The sequence below is a fragment of the Poecilia reticulata genome, linkage group LG14 (genome assembly GCF_000633615.1).
Source record: "Poecilia reticulata strain Guanapo linkage group LG14, Guppy_female_1.0+MT, whole genome shotgun sequence".
NCBI lineage: Eukaryota > Metazoa > Chordata > Actinopteri > Cyprinodontiformes > Poeciliidae > Poecilia > Poecilia reticulata.
The window spans coordinates 9483175-9496472 of record NC_024344.1 but is presented as its reverse complement, the minus strand read 5'-3'; the positions used below and the strand labels follow the sequence as shown (position 1 = coordinate 9496472).

Here is a 13298-nt window from a genome sequence, read left to right as displayed (position 1 = left end):
GGCTGCTTACCGTAGTTGCTAGACCTGTTGTGGCTCAATATTGGTCCATATATAAGGCGCACCGGATTATAAGGCGCACTGTCGGCTTTTGAGGAAATTGAAGGTTTTTAGGTGCGGCTTATAGTACGGAAAATACGGTACTTGTAATGGAAACGCAGCTATAGCTACACAGGTATAAAAATGAGAGCAACGTACTCACCTGTGTTGCGCTCCTCCCTATTTTGACCACTTCGAAGAGGCTCATATTCTCCGAGCCGTTCTCCTGATGATGGCCGTTCATTAAGCCGGTACCAGAGACCCTCCCTGCTCCCCCACCTTTGGCCTTGTCTCCCAGCACCTTCCTCCCCCTCTTGGCTCCCTGTGAATGAGAACAATGTTTAAAAATTAAACATGTTTAAAGGCGCAATAATGATAACTGAGTACAACCAGTGAAACAGTAGACTGAGAAGACAATCTGGCTACGGGAAACCAAATGAAAAAAAATAATTAAGGAGCTCTCCCAAACGTTTAACAATAAGCTCAATGAACCTACCATGCCTCTGCCCGCTGTAGCATTTCTTCCATCAGGATCCTCAAGGTCTGCATCTGAAGACAACTGAGATTCTGTCTCTCTGCGTATAAAAAAAAAACACGAGATGTTAAATCACAGCTCAAATAATCCATTACCATCAGAGAGATGAGATAAACACCCGCCAACATGTCTGTGATTTACTGCTTACTGGGGAAACTGGAACTCTGCGTGCAAATCCTGTGCCGCTATCATTTCTGCAACATTTTCTGGAGCTGTGGAAGTAGAACCTCAGTCTGCTCTGGCCCCCAGGCAAGAAGAGATCGGTTCAGTCACACCTGCAGACAGAAACGAATCACGCTGAGTAACCACAGAACAACAATACACAACGTGGAAGTATCAATCAATCAATCAAATTTTATTTGTATAGCACATTTCAGCAGCAAGGCATTTCAAAGTGCTTTACATAATTAAAATAAAAACAGCATGTGACAGTGAATAAACAGAAAGACAAAGAGAATTTTTTTAAAAGAAGAAAAAAGGTTAAAAAAGATAAAAACATTAAAACCCGCTTAGTATAAGATCTAAGTGGGATGAAATAATAGAACACCACAAATTAAACATGCATCAAAAGATCACTAAACTACCCATAAAGAGACAGCGCTGCACATTAAAATTATAACTTTACAGTTAGTTTGAAAGATTATCTTCAAGAATTAAAAAAATTCTAGGAATAAATGAGACAAACGAGAGACTCTTCTATTATTATGAGAATAATTATTAGGATAATTGTTCAAAACAATAGTCATTATTTTTAAGTGTGACTTGCGCATATTTGTTATTCACCGAAATAAATGGACTAAACCAAAATTCTTGTAACTATTCAAACTTTTAAACGGAAATGAGGAAAAACGTATAACATTTACTTTAATGGAAATGTAAACAAAACAACAACAAAAAAAAATCTATCTATCTATCATTAAACATACTTTAAATTGTAAAAAAAATTATATGATGGAGAATTTACACACTTTTATAGTTTTCTGACATTTTGCTTTGTTAGCTTATCTACATCAGAACTGAACAAAAAAAAAAAGTAAAACGCTGTGTTTTTTTTTTTTTTACAAGCTTATGATTTCTATCAAAAGATCAGTAAGAAAGGAAAGTGACACGGGAATGATTTCTGCTCTGAGCAGGAACAAAAACAACTCAATTATTTCCAGTAAAGCGCAGAAAATACCACCAAAGCCTGAAAGGAAAGAACGGATAAATTAAGAAGAATGATTGCTAAATTCCAGCAGCTACTTTAGTTTCACTATATCTGTTCCAAGCATTGTGGTTCTGTCAAACTGCCAGGACTTTGTGGGACACACCTGACAAAATAAGCACCGCTTCAGTTCGTAATATAACACCGGGCTTTTTACGGCTATGTCAGAAAGCCTGCGATGAAAAAGAAAAAGTGACTTTGAAAAGGTGAAATGGGAAAAATAAAACATCAACAGTTTTAATATTAGCAGGTACTTTTTTGAAGTCCCATAAATCCGTAAATGCTCCACACTTGCTAGCTTCATGTCCTAAACAGAGAAATGTGCTGCTTCTTTTTCTTGTCATCATGACAGATGAATTCAGCTTAGTTTTGTAGTTTTGCCAAAAATAAATAAATAGCCAGTTGACAATATTTTTTTTTACTGCAAACATTCTGACGCGTACCAGTGTATCTTAATAAATTGGAATATAATTGAACATTTAGTTTGTTTCTCAGTTTAGTAATGACACACAGCAACATATTTCAACAGTATTTCTGTCATTTTGGTGATGCAGACTTCCAGCTAAAGAAAACGTTGAAGTCAGTTTCTCAGAAAATTTAAAAATACACAAAAGCAATAAAATATTAATTATGCAGCTATTTTGCATGCATTGTTTTGAGCCTAAAACAAGGCATGCAACAGTTCTAGTCCCTATCCTGGAGACACCTCTGTGTGGCGGTGCTTGATGACTTCTGCGCTGGCTCCAACAGTTTTTTGCGTTTTGCCTCATAGTTGTCTCAGGGCTGCATCCCGAAAACGTGTGGATCATTTTCTACCAGGCGTTTTCCTTCCACTCAACTTTCCATTAATACTTTCTGATGCAACATTCTGGGAGTTCCCTGCTTCTTCACCATTGACCTTTAGTGGTTTTTACCTTACACGTAGAGGGCGTCAAGTCAGCACTTTTGTGTGGGCTGTGGCATGACTTCAAATTAGATTTTTACTGGTCTTCCTCTCAAATTTTCTGAGAAACTTGATTTCTTGTTTTCATGAGCTCTAATTTATAATAATCAACATGGCATGCATAAAAGCTTTATACTATATTGCAGTAAGTGTACAATTAAATCTATATAGCTTATGAATCAAGTTCTGCATTTTGAAAATGTTCAGCAAATAACCTCCATACAAAAGCACACGAGAGGAATGCGTTCCCACTTTCAGCAGAAATTTCTGTTTTGCATTAGCAAATTCTTCGTCCAAGTGGAACGCAGCCATTGTTTCCGCACCTTCCCATTTCCAGCTGAGAAAAAGAGACCTTCTTTTTCCCTTCCTTGGCTGTTATGTGATGCAGCTCTAATTTTTTTTCTCATTATGAAAAACAAGAAGGAAGCAAAACAGAAACAATGAATCTCCCACAACCAGGTCAAACGAGGTGCTTTCCTCAAGTACTGCACTGACTCATTTCGTCTCTCACCATTATGAATTCATCAGCCTGAAACGCAAAAGAAAAATAAACCAACAGGATTTTTTTTTATCTCTTTGTTTAACTACTTGCTTGTGTTTTGAAAAGATGAACGTCAGCGCCTAATTGAATAAAAACGGATGGGAAAAGGTATTCAGAGTTGGTCAGGTTGTTTTTTTACGGGCAAGGAGAACTCTGCACGGTTCTGATCTGCTCTGAAAGCACACAGTCAGCCTAAACATATGCACATCTTCTTCCCTCCTCCAGCAGTAAATCATTCTTATCTCTCACATTTAGGGATGTAACATCACTTCCTGTAGTTTGCTAGTGTGCCGACAAGCTTTCGCTGAAAAGATTTCCTCTACCTCCACATCTTATACAGAAACACAGATCACTGAAGGAACAAACGTCCTAGACAAAGAGTACACACGCTGTTACTTCACCGTCTGTTTCCTGTCATGAAAAAAGCAAGCGTTGGATCATGCACAGGTGTGAAAACTTTTCCATAAACACATAGCATGAAATGATGAAATTCCACTACACTTAGGACTTGCAAATTTACTACATCTTTCTGCTTTAACTCAGTTAATTATTCACAATGGTCGCTATCCATCCATCCATCCATTTTCTGTACACCCTTGTCCCTAGTGGGGTTGGGAGGGTTGCTGGTGCCCATCTCCAGCTAACAACGGTCGCTAGTTTAACTTTAATATTGGTACTGTAAACATATTCTAAAAAAGCAGAATGTAAAAAGAGATATTTAATCATCTCTGCTGGCGTAAAACAGCCAGTTGCTTGTGCAGATTATTTACCATAGCATTTTTATTATTTTAAAAATGCTATCCACTGTGTTTTCTATGACCACTAGCAGCAACGTGGAGGAAATTTGGATGGTCCCTGAAAACACAAGTAAAACTACACCTTTTGTGCCTTTTGCTGAGCTAATTCAGAAAGGAGAATGGGATATATTTGATTTGAATTAGTGGTAAAGCACAGAGGCTGCTGCTGTCCAGATGCATCAGTTTTACTTTTCTCCATTTCATTCAGCTGAAATGAGCTTTCATGTAAAAAGATTGCACTGTGTACTGTACACCTCACAAGCTTTTGAGTTACCAAAAACAGATTTTCAACAAACTTCTGACAACCATCTATGGCTGTTTATAGTACATAAATATCAACAAAAATAGTCAAAAACAAACTAGTTAATAATCGCATGTTGTTCTGCTTCAATAATTACAATGAAACTAAACTATTTGTGATGGTGATCACTGTGGTACTCAGTGTTAAGATTAGCTGTCATACAAAAAGGAAATTTTGGATTTCTACATGTTTCCATTTCACAATTTTATCACTTCCCAGACTTGAGTCCAGTCTATACTAACTCAGAAATGTTTTTCACAAACTTTGTCTCTCTACATAAATATATATATATATAGCTGTCATATATATATTTTTTTATCTGACTCAAACATAAACATACCAATGTGTCCTGAAAGTTGCAATATAAGAAGAAATAGTAAACGGCATGATAAAAATGTTAATTAATTAATAAAAGCCATTGCTGTTTTGACAGGTTGTCTAGCCCGTCTTGATTTGTGTTATTTAGATTGGTCTACTTAATTTAGGCTTCCCTACCTACTGAAGAATGTGTGTATAATTCTTTGATAAAACACAATAAAATTTATGAATTTGATCATGAACCCCAGGCCTTAACATCAGTAATTTCTCGGGTAATTTCAGTGTCTTTTGGATATCTAAGTTAAAGTACTTACTGTATATTACCAAGAAATATTTATATGGTGTTTGTGCTTGTGTTATGTCCTAAAGACTACAAGTAAACTGCTTTCACTTTTAAAAGCAGTTTACTTACTGCTATATTTCTCAGTATTTTAACTACTTTTTATTTCCTTAGCGAAAATTTTAAAAATAAGTTGTCTGACAGGCCACACAACAGTCTTGAATTTTGATAACCACTGAATCAACAAAAAAGACTATAAACATAAAAAGTATTTATTTTTTTGCCAGTAGTAAATAAATCCACATTAGCACAGCCATTCCATTCCTTGTAATAATGCCTGTTATATTTACCACAACCATTACTGTGGCTGTAGATGGGCTAAAAAAAAGCCAAATCTTATTTATGATATTTATCTTATCTATGATATACTGCCACCCTGAAATCTGTATTCTGAATAACGGGACCTATTTGAAAAATCATAATTTCACATTATTGGGCTTCCAAACATAGAGTACACAGATTAGTCTATCTGGCAGAGAGGGGCTGATTTTAACCTCCATAAATGGACATGTCAACTGGATTTTAGCGCCTCTACAACAGTTACTTCTGTAAAATAAACATCGCACTACAGGAAAAGTCTAGTTTCACGCCACCTTGACTCTTCACTCTAGCGGATGATTTCAGTACATTTCTGTCAAGCGCTGTTGTCGACTTAAAAAGATCCCAGACGCAGATGTTTGGGAGGCTGGAGGGTGATTCCTGCTCACTCTCAGCTCTGTCTGATGTACGTCTTGGATATGACGGATCTGCCTAATCCGAGCCAATGTTATTAATACGAGGCATTAACTCTCAACATTGACAATGTTTTCCATTAGACAACAGTCTTCACTTCTTTATAAGCTTTGCTACCCGTCTGAAAAGACAGATATTCACTTTAATATTTGAACATACATGTATAAATATTATCCCAATACTTTTAAGCTTGGCTAGCTTTACCGTTAGCAGCGAATGGCTAACAAGACTATTAGCATATAAAAACTATCTGAAGCCATAAGATACAGTTATTTTTCCATGCTATTTTTAAAGTATTCTTACAGGAGTTGATTTATGCATTAACACCTACAGGTGACATTACTCTCAAGTATCTCCTCAGTGACCAAGAACAGTGGCATCAATAACAAACTACCAAGATGTTAACGTTAGCTATCCGCCATTTTACAACTTACCTCGTTTTAATTCAAAGACGTACAGAAACCAAATAAGTAAAACGCTGCGGGCTTTGTACATTGATTGTTTTCATTAATTTCCAGAACAAGCTGTCACTTTCTACCTCTCTAAATATTTGGGTAATTTTAAGCTAGCGTAAAGGAGCCCCTTGGTGGCTAACATAGCAAGGTACACTGTGTATTTTGTCGTTGTTCATGCAGCGCACAACGACACCTCTTGGTGGCCCGGTGTACTGCAGGTAAGAATTCACATACACGACACAGAAACATACAACTGTACGGTGAATTAGGCACTTAGATGGAAAATATTAACTTTCATCAAAGTTTGATGGTTTGCTTGTGTCCCTTGTAGTTGTTTTGTTTGTTTGTTTTTCTTTATTGCAGAATTAATTAGAAATGACATGAAAATAAATGCACATAGAGGCTGCCCTGCTGTAGACTTAGAATAACTCTTCTTAGTACTTTTTTCTTCCTCTTCTTTGTCTTCTTTTTTGTTTTATATGTTTTCATTTTAATGTATTATAAAGTATATTTAATGACCTCTGGTAGAAAGAGGATAATTGGTGTTCAATTTCAAAAAGTCAACATTTCAAAACAGTGGCATACATTTTCATTTAGCACCCTCATCTTGTTGAACCACTTTCTGCTCCAAACAGCAGGTAAGTCGAAAAGACTTTGAGGAACTTCATGAGAGATTTTCTCTCTCTTTTTTTGCTCCAAGTCATAAGTACCAAATGACATAAAATAGTCCCAGTCTGCAAAGCAATATTAGAACAAGATGTAGATGTTATTTTGGGGTAGTAGAGTAAAGGGAGAAGATTATCAGTGTGCATCACACTTCTCAGATTTTTATTTGTGACATCTTGTTTTTTTGTCATTCTCTTTCCACATCCAAATTATATTTAGCTCAAATAAAAGACTTTGACACTTGTGGCAGTAACATGAACTATGTTTGTCCAGCAAACCATTTTGGAGAAATGTATCTAACTACCATGACTTTCATCATGCTCACTTTGAAGCTTATGGAAAACTCCAGTGGACTTCACAAATAAACAGGATGTTTCAGAAACTATTCTTCAGTTAATATCAATCATCTGGCTTTCTCCCGACACGTGAGAAGTGTTTCCAGTGGCTTAAAAATTACCAAGGGTTCTTCTGTGACCTTGTCATACACTTCACTCTTAGAATGATACTTTAAGGTTAACCACCACAGAGGAAGGTAATAGTGGTCTTGGTTTCCTCATTTTGTAGTCATTTTGCAACTGTTTCGAGATGATTATTTAACCCTTTCCAATGTAATTAACGACTTTACTTCTGAACGTATTCAAAACCCCCCTTTCCGTTTACGTACTTGGGTTTTTTTTGTCCCAAGTAAAACATTTTTGAATGAGTCTGTCCCTCTATTTCTCTGAATAGAGATTATTATTTAAAAAAATAATGAAATATGTCAACTTCACAGGATTTGTTGACTTGTGCAGCCTGTACAAGAGGGACCCAAGGACTCTTTTGCTCAACAATGCTGGCAAAAAATAAAGCTCAAGTTGAGGTTTTTCATTGGAAAATATGAAGTCGTAGGTTTCACACCAATCCCAAAACATCAAAGCTGTCAAAGGAATGATGTGCTTTATTTCTGCAAGTCATGTCAAAGCAGATAGGGCCGCATCCTGAAACATTAAAGAGGTGGTATTGTGTATTTTCTATACACAATACTTTCTATATCTCCTCTTGCTAAGCTGTTTCTGACCAAGATGGTAAACAATTTCTGTAGTTTGTCATTATTTTTATTAGCAGTAGGAAAATAAGCAATCAATCAAATAACTTTGTGTTTTGAGATCATTACTCAAACACAAATTGATGATCTTCGGAAATATAATACTTCCTTCAGGTCCCGTGGGGGATTTTTTTGTGCTTATTATTTAGTTCTTTAAGCCTGACACTTTTTTTTTTCATTCTCCACTTTGCTTTGTTTAAATTTTAAGTAAACTCAGCAAAACATGTTTTCACTTTCAAAGCTGCTAAGATAAGTAAAAACACAAAAGGGAAATCACATACTAACACTAACATGATGATGAAGATTAATTGAAAAACAGAAAAATGAGAGTGTAATAAGGCATTGCACAGAAAGTCCCTGAATCGGAGGACAAGTAGCGTCAAGCCTATAAAACAATGGAAAAGTTCTTGCAAACTCAATAATAGAATCATTTTTGGGTGCGGAGGGGGATTAAAATTTCTTTGCATGTTTCACAATAATTTAAGAATTGATAATTTATTACATTTATTGAATTTATCAATCTTTTTTCCTGAAGGCTCTGGGGAGTTGGTCAGTGGGTTGCTGTAGAAGTGCAACAGTTAAAGTGACTGATTGTAAGTTAACATGCTGTTTATGGTAACCAATCACATGTGACACTTTTATTCAGTGTTCCGCTGTAGCGCACACACAGCACAAGTACAATGAAATCTTAAATAAATTGCAAACAATTATGCAAGTGAAAAATTAAAACTCTATTGACACAGTTAATTGTGTAATTATGCATTATATTATATTGGTGACACAAAGAATGCTTTGATATTTCCATTGATTATTTAATGTGCTTGTTTATGATTTTATTTAAATAATGCCATGTGGAAGCATATAACAATTTGTTTCCTTACTGGATTGGGACGCTCATGGCAACATGCGTAACATTAATTTAATATTCATTTGTGCAAAAAACAAATGTGTAGAAGGGTTTCTGGACTTGACTAAGTTTGCAATGCTCCACGATCCAAACCACACCTCTGCTGTAAAATCATTTTGTTCAAACAAAAAAACTGGCAAAAATGAAACACATCACACTTTTGGCAGCTTCGACATTTTTATGAATCATATTTTACATGTTTTGTCAGTGGTACAAATTTGAACAGCCACCATTTGTTAGTTTTCTTTTCAAATTCTGCAATCCTTACCATATCTTTTAGCCTTACATCAAAATCCAATATCAATTCAGCACAGGTTTTTTTTTTTTTTTTTCTCAGGGCAGAGAGACGTGATAAAAGCAGATGGGATGAAGAGGAGCATCAAGAGAAAAACTGTAGCTAAGCATAAAAACTAAAGAAAAGCAAAATAAAAATTCAGGGAAGTCATGATTTGATGTGAGTTTCATTTTTCACTGGCAGGTTTCATCTACATGAACTCGTTGAGGAAGCTGTTTACTGTTCCCTCGGGGGTGTCTTCCACAGGCTTTCCGTGACAAACAGAGGGCACCACAAGGAGGTCAGGATCCTTGATTTCCAGTTCGACATCCATGTTGCTGTGAAGAAAAAAAAAAAAAAAGCATGAAATTTACAGGGAAATTTGGCGATGTTACCCATTACATCCTGTTTCTACATGCCCAAAAGAACCACCTAAAACTAACCTGAAGAGGAATGATGTGGTTTCAGTGAAATAGAAAGTGGACACTGGCAAACATCCCTTGGTTACAGACATGGAGTAAGAACCTGACAGAGAAATCAGAAGTCAGACTTGAAAACTGCTGAAGTTATGAAGCCGTACTGAAGTCACATCTCATAGAAACTATTCCACCTTTCATATTTGTCAGTGGTCCAGTCCAGATATTGACTTTCAGCCCCTCGCCTTTAACGGAGGAGCTCCCGGTGGTCACTGTACTGTGAAACTTGGCGTCATCAGGAATGTCAAAAGGATGCAAGGACATTTGAAGCTTTTTCTTCTCACAGCTATGGTTTTTGATGTCAATCTCATAGAAAATCCCCTGTTGAAAGCAAAAACATATTCACTTGTCAAGTCACGACACAACCTCAACGTGACATTTATTTGAAGCGAAGTAAGGGGTAAAATTTATGAGCTACCTCATCGAAAAGCATCAGCAGATCCAAACCAAGTGATGTGTCTGCCGGGTGACTCTCGTTGGAGGTGAAACGCAGTTTTCTGCCCACTGAGTCGTAAGTGAACGACCCAAAAGCTTTTGTTTCACCTTTTAGGTTCATCTGTCCAAAGACAAGAACATTTTACATGTTTTTTTTGCATTCCTGGTTAGATCTTAATCATAATAAAGACTCACCACACTCATCAATCCAGTCATGTTGTGTGTATCTGAAACAAAAGAGTAAGGCAAATTTATCCACCAGGCAAACCACACTGAAAAATAAAATTGTACAACCTTTGCAGAAAGCATCAAACATTCTCAGATTTAAATAGACAAAAGGGTATCAACAGAAGTGTTAGAAGTGTCTTACGACAAGGCTCGTGATGATGGTCTGCATGAGTGGTGGTGGTGGTCAGGCACACAAAGACCAGCAGCGCGGCAGTTGCAAACATTTTCCTGATCCAACAACGGTGACAAAATAATGTTAGAGATGGCAAAAAAGGAAGCAACCAAGAGCACATCTGTCTGTCTGTGAACCAACAGCTGCTTTTATAGAACCAGAGCCTGGCACAGAGTGCGATGCTTGTGTAAAGAATACCCAGGACGATAGCCCCCTCCTGGACTTCAAACATCACATCGTCTTAGCATCTCAACTTGTGACTCCCCAGGTGGTGACCCAGATGATCAAATGTTTAGTCCAGCTTCTCTGTTGTGTTTGTCCAGCTGTCCTTGCCTGTTGTTCAACGTCTCGCTGCCTTCTTCGAGACCCCTTCAGTGTGAGCATGACCTCTAAGGGGAAGGAAAGGTTCATGTGAGGTAAAGCACACAACCACAAAATATGCTTGGATGTCTTTTAGAAGGCAGTGATGTTCCTTAGACATAATAGAGCTTTAGGGAAATGGGCAACAAGGTCTTCCAGAGGTTTGTTACATGATCAGGACCCTCATGAATTAATAATATTTTACACAAAATCTATTTTGCCTCCAACGTTTTTCTTATACTTGGAACAATACGTGCAGGACATTTTCTGTAAGACAGTGACTAGACTCTTGGCAAACTTATAAGCACATGTGGGTTTGTAATTGTTGCGTATTAGCAGTATATTTTCATTTTCTCCTGTATAACTTTTCCAATACTTTGTAATTCAACAATCATGTCATTTAATGCTTCAATCATTTCTGTACATCAAACTGCTACAGACTGCAGGTGGAAATTAGAGCCTGCAGCTAAATATGGGTTATTTGCATGGCTGGCTGAAATATTCTGGTTTGCAAAGAGCTTTTAAATCATTATCTATTTCAATAATGACATCTCCACAAAGACACAGAAAGCTGTAGTAAAATATGTTAGTAGGTCTTTCAATTTAAAATCAGAAATTTTAATATGTGATTAAGATTGTGTATAAAAGACTAACACAAATTGGTGAATGATTGTGAAGTGGAAGGAAAACAGTGATACTTTACAAATTGTAAAAGTGTACCATACAGAGGCCGTACTTTTTCTGAAAGATGTCAACTTCGTACAAATTCAATACATATCAAGTAGGATAGATGAATTAAAAATATATTTTTGTTATACAATATTGAATCTGTTTGTGAATATACAGTATTCTGCACTGGAGATCAACATAGATATAGCATTTTTTTTATGTGTATGCTTGATAAAACTCCTGGGTCATCCAAAAAAGAAATTGAGAAAAGAAACTACTTTGGAATACGTTTCCAAGGAGTCATTATTTTTATGAGTCATTATATGAGAGGGAGCGGGAAGGGGCCTCGCCACTAAAGGGGAGAGTAGTTCTGCAAAAAGGCAATCTTATAGGAAGTAAATTTTTCCCTGAACTACAATCAGGATTTGAAACTAAAACATTAAACTTATCATTTTAAGTTAAACTGTACTGGTAGAATTTACTTTAAAGATGAAGGTCATAAAGTCATGCAGATTTTGACATTTATTTAATACGGAGTGCTGACCAAGTAAACCAAAGTAACGATACTTTGGTTTACTTGGTCTAAAAACATTAGACAGTCTTTATTTTGCAGTACCTTCAGATGACATTTGCTGTAATTCAGTGACAGGCAAATGAAATAAGCTTAATTGAACTAAATCAAAACTTTACTGCTTATGTAGTTAAAAGGTAAGAAATAGGATCAAACAGAGAATGACATTGTTTTAGCGCATTTGTTTTGTTCCCAAATCTTTGAGTGTGTTGCATGTGTTTGTATCTTTCTCTTTAGTAATGGTAAGAAGATCTAATATCCATCCTCTGGATTGTTTAAAAAGTCTGATTAATCAAAATATATGTTAACATTTAAACAGATGACACCATTTAAAGTTGTTTTTAACAGTCTGGATGAATTATTTCTAATGCTAATGCTAGGAAATGTTTTGGCTATATACATTTTTTCTGCATATTGTGTATGCTGAGCCTATAGCAGGTAAAAAATGTATACCGTTTGAAAAATTTTTTGTCATGTGTTTGCAATACAGTCACAAACTTCAATATATGGTTGGAGGATTTTGCATGATACACCGACATCCAGGGTTGCAACTACATATTATCCAGGTGGATGCGAACACATAAATTGGCGCCCCCCACCGAAGGAAGGCACGTGCTACGTTTCTCAGGTGGATGCGTACACAATATACGTGAAAGGTAAAACTCGCCGCTACATTTACCCCGTTATAGGCGCGAGGTGAAGAAGCAAGGGCGCTCGAGTGCATGCGAACACGTCATCGGCGCGCCGCGCCGTCCAGACGGGGTTTTGACGCCCCCTCCGATGCAGCGCCCCTATGCGCTGAATGCGCTGCATGCCCACTTTTTGCGCCACTGTCGACACCAAATGTGTGAATAAATATTATAGGTGGTTTAAAAGTTCCTTATAAATTTAATTCTGAAAAAAGAATCCAATTCATCCAGTTGCCTCCAGAATCCATCTGGTGAGTAAATAATGCGTCTGTAAAGAATGTAATTAGTCAGGGAATTAGCCATGATGCCCATTGTAACATTAACATTGCTGATTTGCACAGGACAACAATGAACAATGAAAAACAGCCTGGTGTATGAAAGTCTTTAAGGTGGACAAAGCTTGTTAGACTCGGTTTTGGGTTTTGTTTATTTCTATGTTTCTTAGTTCCTCTTTTATTTGGACTAGCCATGTTTTTGTTTAGTTCTTTCTTAGTTATTCTAGTTTCATTTTGTGTTCTTATATTTGTTAGTATTAGAATCCCGGATTGTTTTGGAGTTTATTCAA

General features: G+C 36.6%; 2 protein-coding genes across 2 annotated transcripts in view; both read right to left on the bottom strand.

The window, feature by feature from the left end:
• Positions 1-6387, bottom strand: part of stag2a (STAG2 cohesin complex component a) — a 20783-nt gene extending 14396 nt beyond the window's left edge. Inside the window, exons 1-4 of the mRNA XM_008427589.2 lie at positions 6182-6387; positions 720-846; positions 533-611; positions 200-358 (exon numbers count right to left, since the gene is read on the bottom strand). Of these exons, the coding sequence (XP_008425811.1) occupies positions 200-358; positions 533-611; positions 720-763 (282 nt within the window). The 5' untranslated portion in view covers positions 764-846; positions 6182-6387. The remainder of the gene's footprint in view (positions 1-199; positions 359-532; positions 612-719; positions 847-6181) is intronic.
• A 2635-nt stretch (positions 6388-9022) lies between these two features.
• epd (ependymin) lies at positions 9023-10691 on the bottom strand. The gene is made up of 6 exons (XM_008427588.2): positions 10415-10691; positions 10240-10271; positions 10028-10165; positions 9744-9930; positions 9577-9658; positions 9023-9471 (listed from the first exon to the last, which is right to left on the bottom strand). The coding sequence occupies exons 1-6, from the start codon at positions 10674-10676 to the stop codon at positions 9345-9347; spliced, it is 828 nt and encodes a 275-aa protein (XP_008425810.1). The 5' UTR covers positions 10677-10691; the 3' UTR covers positions 9023-9344.
• Positions 10692-13298: the final 2607 nt, after the last annotated feature.